The sequence below is a fragment of the Catharus ustulatus genome, chromosome 18 (assembly GCF_009819885.2).
Source record: "Catharus ustulatus isolate bCatUst1 chromosome 18, bCatUst1.pri.v2, whole genome shotgun sequence".
Lineage (NCBI taxonomy): Eukaryota > Metazoa > Chordata > Aves > Passeriformes > Turdidae > Catharus > Catharus ustulatus.
Genome location: NC_046238.1, coordinates 4,575,530 through 4,593,427, shown reverse-complemented (window position 1 = coordinate 4,593,427; position 17,898 = coordinate 4,575,530). Strand labels below are relative to the sequence as shown.

General features: G+C 53.4%; 1 protein-coding gene across 1 annotated transcript in view; it reads right to left on the bottom strand.

The window, feature by feature from the left end:
* Positions 1–17,898, bottom strand: part of MYO18B (myosin XVIIIB) — a 59,467-nt gene that overhangs the window by 14,871 nt on the left and 26,698 nt on the right. Inside the window, 12 exon segments of the mRNA XM_033076114.1 lie at positions 4,742–4,927; positions 5,791–5,928; positions 6,709–6,739; positions 6,741–6,790; positions 7,469–7,585; positions 7,961–8,074; positions 11,906–12,052; positions 13,980–14,084; positions 14,631–14,741; positions 14,845–15,039; positions 15,565–15,688; positions 16,006–16,160. Coding sequence (XP_032932005.1) covers positions 4,742–4,927; positions 5,791–5,928; positions 6,709–6,739; positions 6,741–6,790; positions 7,469–7,585; positions 7,961–8,074; positions 11,906–12,052; positions 13,980–14,084; positions 14,631–14,741; positions 14,845–15,039; positions 15,565–15,688; positions 16,006–16,160 — 1,473 coding nt within the window.

Below are 17,898 nucleotides of genomic sequence, written 5' to 3'. Positions count from 1 at the left end.
TACTTCAGTTTTCTGTAAAATTAGTTAATTATTGTGCTGCTGGATTTCACAGCTTGATTAAAGAAAGCTGATTTGGGGATAGCACCCACCAGCCCCCGTGCTGTGCTCGAGGAGGGGGGGCAGTGGAGCTGTTCTGGGGGCAGAGGGGCAGGAGGGGACCCAGCAAATCCCTGGATTGTGTCTCAGCCAGCCAGGGCTTCGAACAGCTGGATCAGCCTCTGTTTTTCCTAGGAATTCCATCAAGGAGGCATCTGGTTCTCCAGAAGAGACCTGAGGGGTTCCTGCCCATGGCTGGATCCCATTCCAGAGTTTTCATCCCAGAGCCCTCACCCAGATGTTGGAATTCTCCCCTGAAATCTGAGCTGTGCAGGCTCAGCACCATCCTGCCCTAAGAGCAGCCTCAGGAGGGAAATCCTGGACAGTGCCTTGTCCCAGACACCCTGACAGTTCCACATCCCTGCTCCATGCCTGCTCCCAGCCCTTCTTCATCCTCCCAGCCCCTGTTCCATCCTTCCCAGCTCCTGTTCCCTCCTTCCCAGCCCCTGTTCCCTCCTTCCCAGCCCCTGTTCCCTCCTTCCCAGCTCCTGTTCCCTCCTTCCCAGCCCTTCTCCACCCCTCCCAGCCCCTTCTCCACCCCTCCCAGCCCCTGTTCCATCCTTCCCAGCCCCTGTTCCATCCTTCCCAGCTCCTGTTCCATCCTTCCCAGCCCCTGTTCCACCCCTCCCAGCCCCTGTCCCATCCTCCCAGCCCTGTTCCATCCTTCCCAGCCCCTGTTCCCTCCTTCCCTGCACTGCAGCCTCACCAGGGGACACATATAAGGGACAAGCATGAGTGTTAGTGCACACACGATGAGCACAGAGAGCAGGGTTTGGGTTTAAGCTTCCCAGGATTAACTCCAAGCTGGAAATCCATCCCTCCCTCCTCACCAAGACTCGGTGTCTGCCATGGTCTCAGGACACCAGGGGGCTGGGGCTGGCCTGGCAAGTTCAGCACAGCAGCTGAGAAACGAGGAGCTGCTGCAGGCTGGGATCCAGATTTTATTGGAAGAGGAGCTCCAGCTCCAGGGAGGAAACCCAGGATGTGGAGCCAGAGCAAAGAGAGTCCAGCAGGGCCAAGTCCTACCCCCATCATTACCAAACATGGTTGGAAAGTGTTCAAAACCCATCTCTCTTACAAAATTCATAAGGCAGAGCCATCTGCCTGCCAGGCAGCTCTCATCCCTGCTCCTCACTGGATATTCCCTGCTGAATGGCACAAGGCTGCCCCAAACTGGGTGGGAAAAGAAGGAGGGATGGGATAGGTGCCATAAACCTGGCTGGGGATGGTGGTGTGGGATTTTCCACTGCACCCACCACTGATAAATATGAGGTGTGAGAACAAAATACCTTCTATTTTGTACATTGTATATATATGCACGACAGGATTTCTAACCCAGGCCCTGCCAGAAATTTGTCCCCTCAACACCCCCCCTTTAAACCTCGACAGTGTGTGGTAAGTCCACAACCTCAGCACCGTGTATTTAAATAAATTTAAAAAAAAAAATTGTTAGGAGCAGAGCACGACTTTAGTAATGTCAAGTGAATAATTCACGCTGGATTTATAATTGATGGGGGATTTAGCAGGAGCAGAGCCTAAGTGGGTTTCTATTAACTATTGATGCTCCCCACCAGGCTCCCGACGAGCTGGGCCAGGCTCCTCGATCACAGCTCTGCCCCATGTTTTATTGAAGAGCTCTTAAGAGGACACACAGTCTGGGGGATGCCTCTGCTCCCAGGAATGTCACAGCAGCCCCTGGCTGTGCACATGGAGCCAGCTCCCATGGAGCAATGGAAAAGATGGGATGGGGAGGTGTGTCTGGGGGAGCCCACCGCTCCTTTCTCCTGCAGGTGCCAGAGAATCCCAAATATCTGAGTGCCTCAGACCTCTCAGTTGTGCCTTACAAGTTCAGCAGTTCACAGGAATTTGTGTCTTATTTGAGAGAGGTGCCTCCAAAATCCCTTTCCAACCTCTGCACACTTAATTTAGGAGAACACGAGGGTGCCAAGAAGTTCCTGTACCTTCCTTCATCTGTCGCTCACATCCTCATATGAAACATTCAAAAAGCTTCTAAATATAGGCACAACCCCAAAAACACAGCAAAAAGAACCCACCCCTATCCCAACAGCCAGAACATTCCAAACAGTGCCCTGCCAGCAGAGCTGCAACAAACACCCAACAGCACAGCAACAACACCCAACAGCACAGCAACAAACACCCAACATCACAGCAACAACACCCAACAGCACAGCAACAAACACCCAACAGCACAGCAACAACACCCAACAGCACAGCAACAACACCCAACAGCACAGCAACAAACACCCAACATCACAGCAACAACACCCAACAGCACAGCAACAACACCCAGCACAGCAAACAACATCCAACAGCACAGCAACAACACCCAACAGCACAACAACACCCAACAGCACAGCAACCAACATCCAACAGCACAGCAACAAACACCCAACAGCACAGCAACCAACACCCAACAGCACAGCAACAAACACCCAACAGCACAGCAACAACACCCAACAGCACAGCAAAAAACACCCAACAGCACAGCAACAAACACCCAACAGCACAGCAACAACACCCAGCACAGCAAACAACATCCAACAGCACAGCAACAACACCCAACAGCACAGCAACACCCAACAGCACAGCAACAACACCCAACAGCACTGCAACAACACCCAACAGCACAGCAACAACACCCAACAGCACAGCAAAAAACACCCAACAGCACAGCAACAAACAACCCAATGTCACAGCAACCACAGCTCCCCAGTCCCACAGGGAAAGCAGCAGGATCAGGGAGCCCAGGATGCCCATGGCACCCCAGCAGAGCCTCTCACTCCCTCATGTCATGGCTCTGCAGAGCTTCAGAGGCTGAGATCTGACCTCATTCCATGCCCAGGGGAGGCTGCTCTGGTAGCTGGAGCACGGGCAAGGACAAAGCCTGACCGTGGTGCAGGCAGAGAATTGGGAATCATTCACACCATTCCCCTCGGGAATGCTGTCAGCCTCGGGGCAGAACGAATCCTGAAATCTCCTTGATTGCTAACTAAAAGATTATTGACAAAATAACTGCTCCTAATTCTGCCCTGCCGCCTGCAGAACTGCAATATCTTTCAATTACCACTCAGGAGAGAGGCTTTCCCTTGGATTACTGAAAGAAACAACATGAAAAGAAACACTGGGAAAGGGTTGGAAGGTGAAGGTGAATCTATTTTTGCTGCTCTCCAAAGCCAGCTGGGGCTCTGCTCGCTCAGAGCAGGTTTAGCTGCTGGTTGGCACTGTTTGAGCTGCAGCCACAGGGGTGGTTTGGCAAAGCCAGGAGCTCCAGGAGGATCTGGTGCTTGGGCTGAGCCTGGCACACCCAGCCCTGTGACCAGCACTCAGCACTCAGGGGCTGCTGCAGGGTCAGGGCATTTTCCACCCATTGTGGTTCTGTCTGACATGAGGAGAACCAGGATGAGGAGCTGCAGGAATGACCTGAGTAACTTGGAATCACAGATTCCTCTAGGATGGAAATACCTCCAAGATCATCCAGCCCAACTGTTACCCCAGCACTGCCAAGTCAGCACTAAAATGTCCCCAGATGCCACATCCACACGTGAACTGCATTTCTGTGAGCGGGGCAGGCAAAGCCATCTCCTTCCCACAAAAAAAAAACCCCATGGAGCAGAGTGACTGTCCAGGCTCCCAGACCAGCCATGGAGAAAGTGAACATGAGGGTCCTCAAGGACAGCTTTGGTTCAATGGTTTGTGGCTGCAGAGAGATGCAAAGCAATTCCCTGCTCCTCCCAGAGGAGCAGCCCAGGACCTGCACAGGGTACAGCTCCATCCTCAGACCCAGAGCACACAAAGGACCACACAGAAAATGACTTTTTTTGGGTCCTCAGACCAACCCAGGGGTTATGAGGGGTCACCTCCAGCTGCAGCAAACCCCCTGTGGCCATGTGCCTTGGGCTGCAACATGGGATGTGACCAAGGGTTTGTATTCTGTCACCATCTGTTGAAACCAGGTAGTGCAGTGATTCTTATCTCCATGGGAGATATCCTCTGTTAATGGGCCAATTGTTAAAAACCAGGTGGGGCAGTGTTCTTTATCTCTCCCATGACCCATCCTTCCTCCAGGAGACATCTCCTGTATGGCCATGGAGTCCCAGTGCATGACTGATAAAATTCCATCATCCCACTGGGAGATGCTCCAGCCAGGGGGAGGAGGCAAGCATTTCCTACCTAATAAAATCTGAGTTTTGGAACACCAAAGCAGCCTTTTTCCACTGGATTCCAGAGGAAAACCAGGCCCTTCTACATCATCACTGGACCTTTAGAGAAAACTGCTCCCTGCTTAAACAGACCCACATCTGTCACTGCAGGACTGCAGCCACCATTTAATGGGACTGCTACCAACACCCTGACTGACTGAGGTGTCAGGTTGGATTCTGACTCTCTCAGCATTTTGGGTTTGTTCATTGTATACTCTATTTCTATTTTAATTTTCCTAGTAAAGAATCGTTATTCCTATTTCCCATATCTTTGCCTGAGAGCCCTTTAATTTCAATTATAATTCAGAGGGAGAGGGTTTACATTCCCCATTTCAAAGAGAGGCTCCTGCCTTTCTCAGCAGACACCTGTCCTCCAAACCAGACCACCATGGGACCCCCCAAACCCCGCAGGAGCACGCCCTCACCAGCTCCATGCGCCGCCGGCTGGACTCCAGCTCCCTCTGCACCAGCTCATCCATGTCAGCCTTCATCTCCTCCATCCTCCTCTGGTAGTACCTGGTGTTCTCCCTCTCCCGCGCCTCCGACTCCGCTGCCTTCTCCAGCTCCTCTCCCATCTGGATGATGCTGTCCCGCAGGCGCAGCACCAGCACCTGGTGAAGTTGGAGAGGTGTTGGAAAGTTCTCTGTGAGCACCAAGCCTGGCAGAAAGCCCCACACGGAGATAACAGCAGTGCCACAAACCATCTGGGCTGTCCCAGCCTCTCCTCCCAGCCCTTCCCAGGTGTTGGAAGGATCAGGATTTGACAGGAAGGTCTCACAGATATGTATGTGTAACAGAAAGATCTTTGGATGTAAAATCCCAAGAAGGAATAGAAATGATCAAGTTTTGATATAAAAAAAAATTGCTGAGCCAGTCTTACTAAGTAACCAAAAAGAAAACACAAGTTAAAAAAACTTTTATAACTCTGATCAAAGGATAACCCACCTCAAAAAAAGATGTTTTCACCAAGCAAAAAAATTTTCACAAAAAAAGGCCATGTTGCAAGCAGAGAAAAATATCAAAATTTTCCACTGTGAGAAAACTGGAAAACAACTTTTAGCTTAAACTGTAACCTACTACTTGTTGTAATTGGAAAATAATAACATAAATATGGTAATGTTAGTAGTTATGATGGGCTATAAGTAATAGCAAAGGTAGTGATTGTTTGTCATGCTGCAATGAAAAGTAGATCATGCATTGTAACCAGAACTAAGTTAGCTTCAGATGAACCCACAGCTGTGGCTGAAAGGCTGTGAGCTGGGGCTCTTGTCACCCAGGAAATGTGAACTGCTGCATCATTTAGATAAACAAACAGCATTTAATCCTAAATAAATCACTGTATCATTTAGATACAATAACCAGCATTTTAAAGAGCCACCTGGAGCCCCACATCCCTCATTTCAGCTCTACAGCCAGGTGCTCCTTTCCCCACAGGTGAGGCTGCCTGGCACGAGCCCAGGTGAGCAGGGGGTACCTCGAAGCGTTTCATCTGCACAGCCTGGAAGTCCAGCTGGCTCTCCAGGTCCCGGATCCGCGCTTCCTGCCGGCTGACGATGGAGCGCTCGGCCGGGCACTGCTCCAGCTGTGCCGCCCTGGCCTGAGCTGCCTGCAGCTGGGAGAGCAGGGGCTGTGTCAGCATCAGCATCAGCATCCCCCAGCCCCTCTGCTGAGCCCTCTGCTGAGCCCCTCCCCATCCCTCACATGCTCTGGGGTTCTCTCCTGGCCTCTGAGGAGCATTGCCCTCACTTCCCAAATTCCCTGCTGTTGAATGTGTGGCTTTGAATGGAGAACCTGCAGGCCATGGACACGTGTGTGGCTCCTTTGCTTTTCTCTCCTCACAGACTCTTTGAGGACAGCAGGTGTAAAAATTCGCAGTCTTTGTGGAAAGCTGCCTGGACCAAGCTGTTTCTAGAGCTCTTACACTGAGACCTCCAAAGGAAACTGCCCTTTTAGTGATCCCAGCACAGCTCAGGTTCAGATTTGGAATTTGACCTAGAACTACGGGAATTTGTCTCCTTTTATCCAGCCTATCTCCAAAGCACCACCCGCTCTGCCTCGGAGGGAGAGAGTCCCGCTTCTGATTCCTGGGCAGCTTAGCCACGCTCCAATAAAGCACTTAACTTAATGGGATTACTCATGTGTTTAAAATTAAATCCATCACTCCAGGAGGGCTGGCACAGCCACAGAGGCAAGGGGGTGCAGCCCCTGCTGGTGCCCACCCCAGGGCAGCCCGGGGTCAGCCCAGCCCCAGTCCAGCAGGGGAGGAGGGAGAAGCCAGGCTGTGAATCCCAAAAGCTCTGCCAGGAAAAAGATTTCTCCACCTAAAGAGGTCTCACTCCTCAGCAGGGGTGCCACGGGGTGGGCAGGAATTACCTTCTCCTGCAGGAATTACCTTCTCCTGCAGGCTCTGCTTTTCTTTCTTCATCCTCCACCTGTGTCTGCAGCTCCCGGATCTGAGCGATGTCTGTGGCTGACTGTAGAAACAGAAAATTCGGAGTGGGACAGCAGGATCAGAACCAAGGGATCAGAGCAGAGGGCTGGTTCCTGCCTGCACCTCCTGCCACTGGGACACTGAGCTGCTCCTGCACTACCCTGGTGGAGCACAATTCTCCCAATTCACTGCAGCATCTCAAATTTTTGAAATAAGCGTCTGTGGATCAGAGCAGGTTGTGATCCTCTGTCCTCAGGACCTGTCCAGACACAGCCTTCTGGATTCCTCTCCACTCGGCAAGGGGCACCAGACTGTGAATTGTCAGCCTGGCCAGCCTGCCCCTCTTCCATGGGAGCTCTGGGGTCCCTCAGCTCCCAGAACAATCCTTGGGAGAGCCTGACACAGTTTGGGATATGGCACTGAAAGCTCCAGGCTGTCTGGTAGCACTTTTTAACCTCTGCATGAGAAAATGGTGAAAGGAAGAATAAAAATGACCCAGAGGGGCAGCTGTAGGATTCCCCAAGTGTTGAAACTAAGGGTGAAACATCTCTTGAAAGACTCAAAACTGCAGGTGAGAGGAGCTGGTGCCATGAGCCTTCCCCTCCTCGTTGCAGCATCCCCAACCCCCTGTGCATCCCCAGGGCCCACCACCTGCTCTGTGCCAGCCTGCAGGGCTTTCTGAGAGCCCTCCCAGGGTTGGAGACACTGCCCCAGCTCCTACCTGGGCGATCAGAGCCTTGTGCTTTTCCATGAGCTCGTTCAGGTCCTCCTGGTCCTCATCGATGCGTTTCAGCAGGTCATCCCTCTCACGCTGCACCTGGAACAGCTGCTCATCCACCTGCCATGGGGGACCACTCATGGATCCCACAGGGAACACACCAAATCCCTTCTGGGATGTGCTGCCAACAGCCTCCAGCCCATCAGAGAGGGCAGAGCAGGACCATGGGATGCTGCTCCCTTGCAGGAATTTTGTTCCGCCCATTAAACCACCCCGGGGGTTGTTGTTTCCAAACAGTCCAGGTGATTTATTGGAGACTTAGTAAATGCGCTGGGACATTTTGTAAATATCCTCTGTGGTGTAATTAACACTGAGATGATTAATTAAACACTCTGTTAGGGGTTGATTTAGCAAAGCAGCTGCTGATTGCTGCCAAACCCCCTGAGGTGGGTCTGTGCCCTCCCACCTGCCCTGGCCACATCTCCAGCAACCCACCAGGGTTTTGTTCCTGCTGAGGGTCTCCAGCTCCGTGTGCAGGTTCTCCAGCTCCAGGGCTGCTGTCTGCTGGGATCGCTGAGCCTCTGCACACTTTGCTTCACTCTCTTCCAGCTGGGAAAAGTTGCAGAGCATCATCATTAAAGGAGCAGAAACCACAGGGTGATGGTGCTGTCCCCACGCCCCACAGCCGCGTTTATTTCCACATCCACAGAGCGTTTTTCCCTGCTAAGGAACACAGAATCTCCACCTTTTAAACCCGTGCTGCTCTCCCAGCTTGTCTGCTCCTGGATTACAGGGCAAGCAAAGGTTCCTTGGCACCTCCCAGCAGAGATCCCAGCACCCCTGACTGTCCTGGTGAGTCCAGCAGCCAGGGCCCTGGTGGCACATCCTCCCTCTTCCTCGGTGAGCTAGAGCTGGGATCATTAATTTGCAAAATTATGTGAATTACATGTAGTTCTTGATTAGAGCAATTCATGATTCGGGGGTTTGCAAATGGGCTTTTCACTTGGAGTAAATTGCATTTGCAAATCCACGTGGAAGATCCCACTTACAAACGCTAATTCGCTCTCGGGTTTTACAGCTCAGCCATTAAGATCACCACGATCTTCAATGGGCTGCAAACATCTGGAAGCTGCAGCATCATCCCCAAAACTCCCCCCTTGTCGTAGGCTGTACCTGAACATCCAGTTCCTTCCCCTGCTCGTTGGGGTTTCTTTCTTTTCTCTACCAAAAAGAAAACTAAACCCCTCTGCTCGCTGCTCATTTCCTGTGCCTGCTCCTGGTTTCCCTGCGGAGCTCCTGGGAGCAGCAGGAAAAGCTGCACATTGTGGTGAGAGTTTGAGAATTTTAGGCTGTTTTCTCATGGTTTACTTTCTTTTTTATCTCCCTTCTTCAAAAAAAAAAAAAAAAAGAAAAAAGAAAAGAAAAAAGAAAAAAGTGGGGGGAATCATGGAATACTGTAACTGGAGCAATCCTTCTCCTTTGCTTGCTTCCCTCCACTGTTTGGGGAATTTGGGACCTGTCACTAGAAAAGGAATAACTTTCTTCCATCAGCTGAAAAAAAAAAATCTCAGTGCTTTGCTGGGATGAGCTGAAGATGACACTCAGATCAGCTCCTGGTTTTATGGCTGAGGATTTTCCCACCTGTCCAGCTGCTCCAGAAAAGCTGCATCCACAATCAGCCCTTGGCCTGGCCTCTTCCCTGCCACAATTCCCACCAAACTCCTGACAGTTCACTCAGACAGAAAAGCATCTCCAGGACCCCTCATTAAACATCAGCTTCCAATTCACTTTGTGTAATGGAATTTTCCCACTTGGGAAGAATAAATTGAAATTCCCCCCAAAAATGCATAATGTATGAACTGTGGAACAACATTAGTTTGCTGTGAACACCATCTGTTAAATACCTGCATAAAATGGATGCCTCAGCCTTATTAAGAAACAATGCTGCACTTCCAGCCATATGGATTTTGATTAAGGGAAATGTAGCATTTTAGCAAAGTTTTCTCTTCTCGTGCAGGTCCGTGGGCTGGCGGTAGGATGCACTGGCTTTTGAAAAAGTCGTCATGAATGCCATTAGAAATTGCTTCAGCTTAAAGGACAGAATAATCCTGTGGCATTTTAAACACAGGCAGAGTCTCAGTGTTGGTGGCACAGCAAAAACTCCTCATTCCCAAAACCCAAGCACAAGGGAGCTGAGGACAGGCCATGGAGTGAGGGAGCCAGGGATGGACTGGATGGAATCACAGGGACAGAGAGTGACCTTGCTGTGGGGACTGGGGTGTGCAGGGAGCAAGAATCCCAAAATTCCAGAGTCATTAAAGCTGGGAAAAACTTCCAAGGTCTTCAAATCCAACCTGTGCAACATCCCCACCTTGTCACCCAGCCCAGAGCACTGAGTGCCACATCCAGGTGTTCCAAGGACACCTCCAGGGATGGGGACTCCAAACCTCCCTGGGTAGCCCCTTCCAGACCCTGACCACCCTTTCCATGAGGAAATTCTTCCTGATACCCAACCTGAACCTCCCCTGGTGCAGCTTGAGGCCATTTCTTCTCATCCTGTCCCTGTCCCCTCCTGTCAGGGGACACAAGATCCTCCCCGAGCCTCCTTTTCTCCAGGCTGAGCCCCTCTAGATTCCTCAGCTGCCCTCCCTATGATTTTTTACTCTCTAGTGTAAAGATTTATTTCCCCAGCTCTGTTCCCCAGAGAGATGGGGCTGGACATGTGGGATGACCATGGGATGGGCAGAGGAAGAACCTCAGCATGGATGGAGGTCCCTCAGATCAGCATCAGCACATGGAAGGGACCTGAGGGCAGGGACTGGGAAAAAACAGGGACTGTGCAACCTCTCCAGCCCAAAGCAGGATTTGGGAAACACTGAGGGATTAATGAAGTCCAGCAGAGGGTCAATACTATCTAACAACACATGAGTGCGAAAAATGGCCATTCCTGCTTGTCCCAGCCAAGGTGACATCCAGGTGATGAACACAGGCATGGAGATGGGAATGGGCACAGGACACTCCAGACCCAGCTCACCTTCCCCTTCTCCCTCAGCACAGGTGGGAGCAGCTGCAGCTCACAGCTGTTATTTATGCACAACGACCCTCCCAATCACACTTGGATGCTGCTGGAATTGCTCGTGCCTCCAGATTTGCTCGTTTCCAGGGGAAATGTGCAGAACAGATTAATTCCTGAGTGGTTTCAGAGGGCCAGCATCTTTAGCTGAGCCCTGCTCTGCACTTTGGAATACACAACCCACAAGGGGATGGACAGCCCCGTGGTGCCCCTGTCCCGTGGCAGGGCACCCCACAGGACTGAGAGCTCACCCTGGGGCAAGGCTGGTCCTCAGTGTGGTGGCACAAGCTGGCACAGAGCTGGAGCCCCTCCCCAGGTCACCCAACCGCGCTCAAACCACCGCCAATCCCACCCGATCCCTCTTCCAGCATCCCTATGGCAACGCCGCCCCAGCCCGGCCGTAGGAGACACAGAAACGCACCAAACACAAGGTAATTAACAGAACTAAAAAAAAAAAAAAGGGAAAACACTTCACTGGGAAGTGCTCCTTCCGAAGAGCACCCAGGAGTCAGCTCAGTCAAAGGCGGGAGCCAGGGATGCTCCTGCATCCTCCAGACCCCTCCTGCATCCCACAGATCCCTCCTGCATCCCACACATCCCTCCTGCATCCCACAGATCCTTCCTGCATCCCGCAGATCCCTCCTGCATCCTACAGATCCTTCCTGCATCCCACAGATCCCTCCTGCATCCCACAGATCCCTCCTGCATCCCGCAGATCCCTCCTGCATCCCACAGATCCCTCCTGCCTCCCACACATCCCTCCTGCATCCCACAGATCCCTCCTGCATCCCGCAGATCCCTCCTGCATCCCACAGATCCCTCCTGCATCCCGCAGATCCTTCCTGCATCCCACAGATCCCTCCTGCATCCTCCAGATCCCTCCTGCATCCCACAGATCCCTCCTGCATCCTCCAGATCTCTCCTGCATCCCACAGATCCCTCCTGCATCCCACAGATCCCTCCTGCATCCCACAGATCCCTCCTGCATCCCATACATCCCTCCTGCATCCCACAGATCCTTCCCGCACCCTGCAGATCCCTCCTGCATCCCACAGATCCCTCCCTACTGTGTAACCTGGTACCCAAGATGCTTTAAGAACGGTATGTCCCTGTAACCTCTGTAACACCTATAGACTGACCCTCTGCTGTCCTACTGGCAAGAAGAAGTTTCTCTTCTCCTTTTCCTGACCCTAGAAAAGACCCCAGACTTTGGGAAACTTCCTCTTTGTCCCCTGAAAGCCATGAAGAAATAAACCAAGGAAAAAGAGCCTCTTTACATCTTATCCCGTTCTACACGATATCATCTCAGGCCAGCTCTGCAAAGTTCTAAGAGTGCAGGGCCAGCCTGGAGTGATTTATCACCGTACCTGTTTGTGCAGGTGCTCCAGCTCCTGGGTGCTGCCCCCGGGCTCTGCCGGGGCCGCCAGCAGCAGCTGAACATCGGCCAGGAGGGCGCGGGTCCTGCGCAGGTCCCGCCGCAGCCGCTTCTCCACGTCGAAGTCGCGGTGGCCGATCTGGGGAGGGGACAGGAGGTGTCTGAGCCTTGCTGCCCCCTAAAATCTTCATCAGGCCTTTTCACCCCACCCCAAGGCATTGCCCACGCTGTTTAGGGGTATTTTGGTCAACTACACCAGAGCACCTGGTCTCCATCAGCCTCATCCTCCCCAGTGACCACCCCTGTGGCCAGAGGGACAGATGTGAGAAGTACCTTAAAAAACCCTCCCTCCTGGAGAGAGGGAGAGAGCAACCATGGTTACAGGGATAATGGAATTAGAAAGCCACCAAATAAACAGGGACACGGTTTTCAGTGCTTGATTTCAGCATAACTGAAGAACATTTTCCATTTGGGTTGTTTTCCACAGCTCTCGTTTCAAAGCCCTTCCTTCTCCTATTTTCTGTTCACTGGCTAAATTCAACTGTGTGATTTGACCTTGTAGCCTGGTATGGAGCTGCCTGGAATTTGCTGGAACTAGAAATCATTGGCATCTCCATTTCCTTAATTAGTTTTCTGGGTTGGCTGTTTTCTTTCCATTTTTTAATGAACTGTCCTCTACAAACCAGAGGGTGTTTGCAGCACCACCACTGCTGTTCTCCTGCCATCCCTCCAGCTGGATCCTGGACACTCCTCACATCATTTTCCTGTCCCTCAGGGTCTGTCCACAACCACAGGGGATAAATGTGGTGCCATGGCTGGAGCCAGCTGCCCCCTCCCACCACTGCAGCCCAGGATTTTTAAGAGACAAAGCCAGGATTTGATTTAATATCTGCTGCCAAGCTGTGGTTGTGTCTCACAGCAATCCCAGCTGCATGGCCCCATCTCCCCTTCCCTTACAGCACTGCCCTTGGGAGGCTGGGGGCTGCCAGGGCAACACCTGGGACTGTCCTGGAGGCAGGAGGAGCCTTTTCTCCTGAACTCCCCCAGCTCCTGCTCCCCTCCATTGAACAAGCAGGACATGTTGGACTGTTGTAATAATCCCCTGCTTTGATACAGCACTATTTATTGTGACAGCTCCCAAAACATTTTCAAAGCCAGGAGCAGGAGGGATGTGTTGGATAAGCTTTGTCAGACCATTTTGTGTCTACTTGAAATATGCCCCCCACTCTGGTGCTGCAAAGATCCCGTTTAATGAACACACAGGACTGCCAGGGCTGGTGAAATGGTGAAATCCAGGTGTGCCAGCAGCCAGAGGACATGAGGCTTGATTTCTGTGCCAGGGTGAGTGGAACTGGGACAAGGTAGCATGGGGGTGGGCAGGAGGCATCGGGACAGATCCTCTGGGCTGAGCTTTGGGGAGTCCTGGGGTGCAGCACCACCACAGCAGCACTGAGCTGGTGCCATCCTCAGCCCTGGGTAAAGGGGTCACTCAGTCACCAGCTCTGGGATGGCCTCTGGGTGATGCCAAGGGATGCCCAAGCTGATCAATGCTGCCCAAGGAGGCTGAGCCCAGCCCCTCACATGCTCACTGAACAGAAACTGGGTGTGCTTTTGTTCAGTTGCTGCCACAGACTCATCAGAGAGGGAAAAAGGATTTGTTCACCAAATGTGCTTGGGGTGTGATTCCTCTGCAATGAGCAGGGTTGGATAAACTGCTTTTCTAGGCAGTTGGATGCACTCCAGTGCTAGACCTGACTAGTTTGACTCTCCTGAAACACCAGCAAAAAGCAGATGCCTCCTCCTGCTTGCATGATTCTCCCATGCAAAAGGGAACAGTTTGGTCCTTAGTGGGACCGTGTGGCTCCTGTGGGATCCCTGCAGCCCCAACACCCCCAGATCCCAGTGCCTGCTGTGGCTGGGTGGTATTTGGGAGAGATGAGAGAACATCATGAGCAGCTGCACCAACACCAGGCTGTTGCTCTGGCTGCACCTGTTTATCCCCACTCCTGTTTTTAGGGCAGGGCATGGCCCACAGAGCAGCCCCTGGGAGGGCACTGTCCCCTTACCTGCTCACACAAGGTGCCAATGAGCCCTTCCAGGTCCTGCTTCTCGTGCAGCACCATCTGCTTCTGCTCGTGCTCCTGCTCCAGCTGCAGCTCCAGCTGCCGGAGCTGTGTGGGAAGAATAGAGCCTGAGTGCCACAGTGAAATGCTGGGATTTGGCATTCCCCAGGAGAGGGAGTGCACCAAGGTTTTTGGGGATCAGGAATGGCCATGTCCCCTGGAGCACCTCCTACTCCTGGCAGTGCTGGTGCAGAAGAGAGGGGGCACTCCAGAGACCTGCAGGACTTTGGGGACAGGATGGGCCATTTGAGGCACACCCAGACATGCCCAAAGGCTGCCCCTGCAGCTCTGCAATTTGTGTTTGCACCCACCAACCTCATGGCCTTGAAAAAAGGTATTTCTTACAAATCCCCAAACACAAAGCCCTGGAGTTGGTGCCCTTGGTATGACTCTGGTGTTACTGGGAGCAGCAGGTCCATGTCCTGTGTCACATATGGCTCTCACACACTGTCCCCAACAGCCTCTCCAGTGTGGCAGGGGCTCAGCCCTGACCCAAAGCCTGACCTGTGACTGAGGCTCACACTAGGGCACTTCCCTGGGAACATGGACCCCATGGGGAGCACTCAGCATCAAACCCACTCAGTGAGGACCCACCCTCTTCTGGCAGGACTTCTGCATGTCCTCCAGCTCCTCATCCTTGTCCTCCAGCTCCTTCTGGTGGATCTGCTTCATCCGCTCGATCTCCAGCTCCAGCCTCTCGTGGACCTGAAACGCCCAGGGGATGATGCAAGGGGATGAGGATGGAGTTAACCTGGGCTCCATGTGCCCAGTGGGGACACACACCCCAGGCCCCCCAGCCCCACATTACCTGCTCCAGGTGATCAACAGCAGCTGTTTGCCGCTCCAGCTCCTTCTTCTGCTCAGCAGCGCTGCCCTCCAGGTCCCAGAGCTTCTTTTTGAGCGCAGGCACCGTGTCCGTGGCGCCGGGGGTGCTGAGCTCCTGCACTCGGCCGGCCAGCACGGCCACCTGCTGCTCCAGCCTGGCCACCTCGGCCTCCTTGTGCTGGGCAGAGCGGGGGTCAGAGCCCAGACACTCACACCCCGCTCTCAGAACCCACAGCATGTCCAAAAGCATCATCCCAACCCCCTGGAGCAGCAGCAGGGATTGGGCAGCCCCTGCCCCACACCGAGAGCCCCATTCCCACATTCCCATTCCCCTGGGGTGTCCCCCAAGGGTTTCCTGCAGCCCCCCCAACCCCAGCAGCACAGTGCAGCACCATCCCACAGGGCACAGACCAGCACCCTGCCCAAGGTGGGATTGGGGGTAGGGATGTGAGGAAGAGCACAAGTGACCCCAGTGAAAATGGGGGTGGCCCTGATTAGCTGGATCGTGGGACAGAGATCACTTATACATAGCAACAGCCCTTCTTCTGGAAGGAGAGAGTTATTTAAACACACTGAACTGTGATAAGAGAAATTAGAATCAAGTTTCCTGATTGCCTGTGCTCTAATTGCAAAGGTAATGGCTTTGCACCCAGAGCTGCTCCCAAAACTGGGGACAGCACAGCAGAGTGGGGTCTCCTCTCACCTCCAGGCTCTGCTGTAGTTTGCCCATCTCCCAACGGATGCTCGTGTTCTCCTGGGACAGCTTCTCTCGGAGGCTTTTCTCAAATGCAGATTGCCCCAGGGCCTGGGCTAACTGCAGGTCAAACCTGGGGGGAACACAGCAAGGTCAGGCTGGATGGGGCTTGGAGCAGCATGGGATAGTGGAAGGAGGATATTTATTCCCCTTCCATGGCAAGGGATGGAGCTGGGTGAGCTTTAAGGTCCCTTCCAACCCAAACCAGTCTGAGATCAGACCTCATATCAGCCACACAGCAATGGGATGGGAAAGTAACTCCCAGCAGCTGGAACAAATAAAAACAGCTCCACCCTCACAGCAACTCCTCACCACCCCAATCCTCCCCATTCCCTGCCTCCTGCTCCAGCACCCCCAACCCTCCCCATGCTCCCCCCAAGCCTTCCTTACTTCTTCTGCCTCTTCTCCAGCTCGTGGCTGCGGCTCTGCTGGTTCTCAGCCAGCACCCGGGCGTCCTCCAGCTCGCAGACCAGGCGCTGGCAGCGCCGCCGCAGCCGCTGCGCCCCGTCCCGCGCCGCCTGGCACGCAGCCTGCGCCTCCCCCAGCTGTGGGACAGCACACAGGGGCTGTGGGACATGCACCCGGGCAGGGACACGTGGGTGGAGCCCAGGGACCCCGCAGAGGATGGACACGTGCGCCCCAGGGACTCAGCAGCACGTGTGTCCCATGGAGGAGGAATCCCATAGACCCCCCAGACCCCACAGCACACCACCCCACAGAGGAGGGACCCCATAAACTCCATGGCACACTCAATTCACACAGGAGGGTCCCCACAACACACACACTCCATAGAGGAGGGACCCATGGACACATGGGCCCCAAAGAGGAGGGACCCCATGGCACATGGACCCCACAAAAGAGGGACACATGGACCCCATACACCCCAGAGAGGAGGAATCCCACTGACCCCACACACCCCACAGAGGAAGGACCCCATAGACTCCATGTCACACTCAATTCACAGAGGAGGGACCCTACAGCACATGCACTCCACACAGGAGGGGCTCCATGGCACATGCACCCCACAGAGGAGGGATCCCACTGACCCCACACACCCAAAGAAGAGGAACACATGGACCCCATAAAGAAGGACCCCATAGAATCCATGGCACACTCAATTCACAGAGGAGGGTCCCTACAACACACACACCCCATAGAGGAGGGACCCATGGACACATGGACCCCACACAGGAGGGACCCCATGGCACACACACCCCACAAAGGAGGGACACATGGACCCCACACATCCCACAGAGGAAGGAGCCCGTAGACTCCATGTCTCACTCAATTCCCACAGGAGGGACCCTACAGCACATGCACCGCACACAGGAGGGGCTCCATGGCACATGCACCCCACAGAGGAGGGATCCCATTGACCCCACACACCCCACAGAGGAGGGTCCCCACAGCACACACACCCCATAAAGGAAGGGCACATGGACCCCATACACCCCAGAGAGGAGGAATCCCACTGACCCCACAGCACACACCCCCTGGATAAAACCCCCTCCAGGACTCAGCCTCACTTCATTTCCCCTGGTTGGTTCACCCAGAAGATTTTTCACCAAGCCAGGACAGCCCGAGGTGCTGTGACCCCCCCAGTGCCCCAGGGCCATGCCTGATCCCATTTCCCTGCTAAAGGCATCGTCTGGACTGGAATCCCCAAGGATTCACGTGTGTTTGGGACAGACACAGAGCTCTCCCACGCCAGGGAATGGAGTCGTTAAGGAATGACTTTAAATAAGCAAAATCTTGCATTAATGAAGCCTGTAATTCCGAACTAACTGAGAGCAAATGGGCTGCTTCGCTTTACTCAAGCTCCTAAGACTCAGCTTCTTTCTTATTACTATTTAATGTACCATGAGAAATCTTTATTTCTTTGTTTTATCCTTACGGGAAGTGACCTGGCTCCCAGGCAGTGCTCAGGAAAGCACGCTGGTTTTTCTCTCCTGGGGCAAAGCTTTCCACCAGCATCTCTTTGTGTGACAGCTGGGGAGAGCCCAGCCCTGTACAGCTCCTAAAGCCAGAGCAGCAGCAAGGCCCAGCACTGAAAACCCCCTGCCCACAGCTCCTCACCCTGTGCCCACACTCACACCTGAGCAAGGTGGAATTTTGCTATGCAAACGTGATTTTTGGAGCTCAAACCAGTAGAAAATATCCGGTTTTCCCCGGTCAGTGGGAGCAGCAACAAGAAGCAGATGCAATGCTGAGCCTCAGCCCTGGGAGCAGGGAGAGGAACAGCCCTGGAGCAGCCCTGGAACAGCCCTGGTCCCTCGGGTGTCC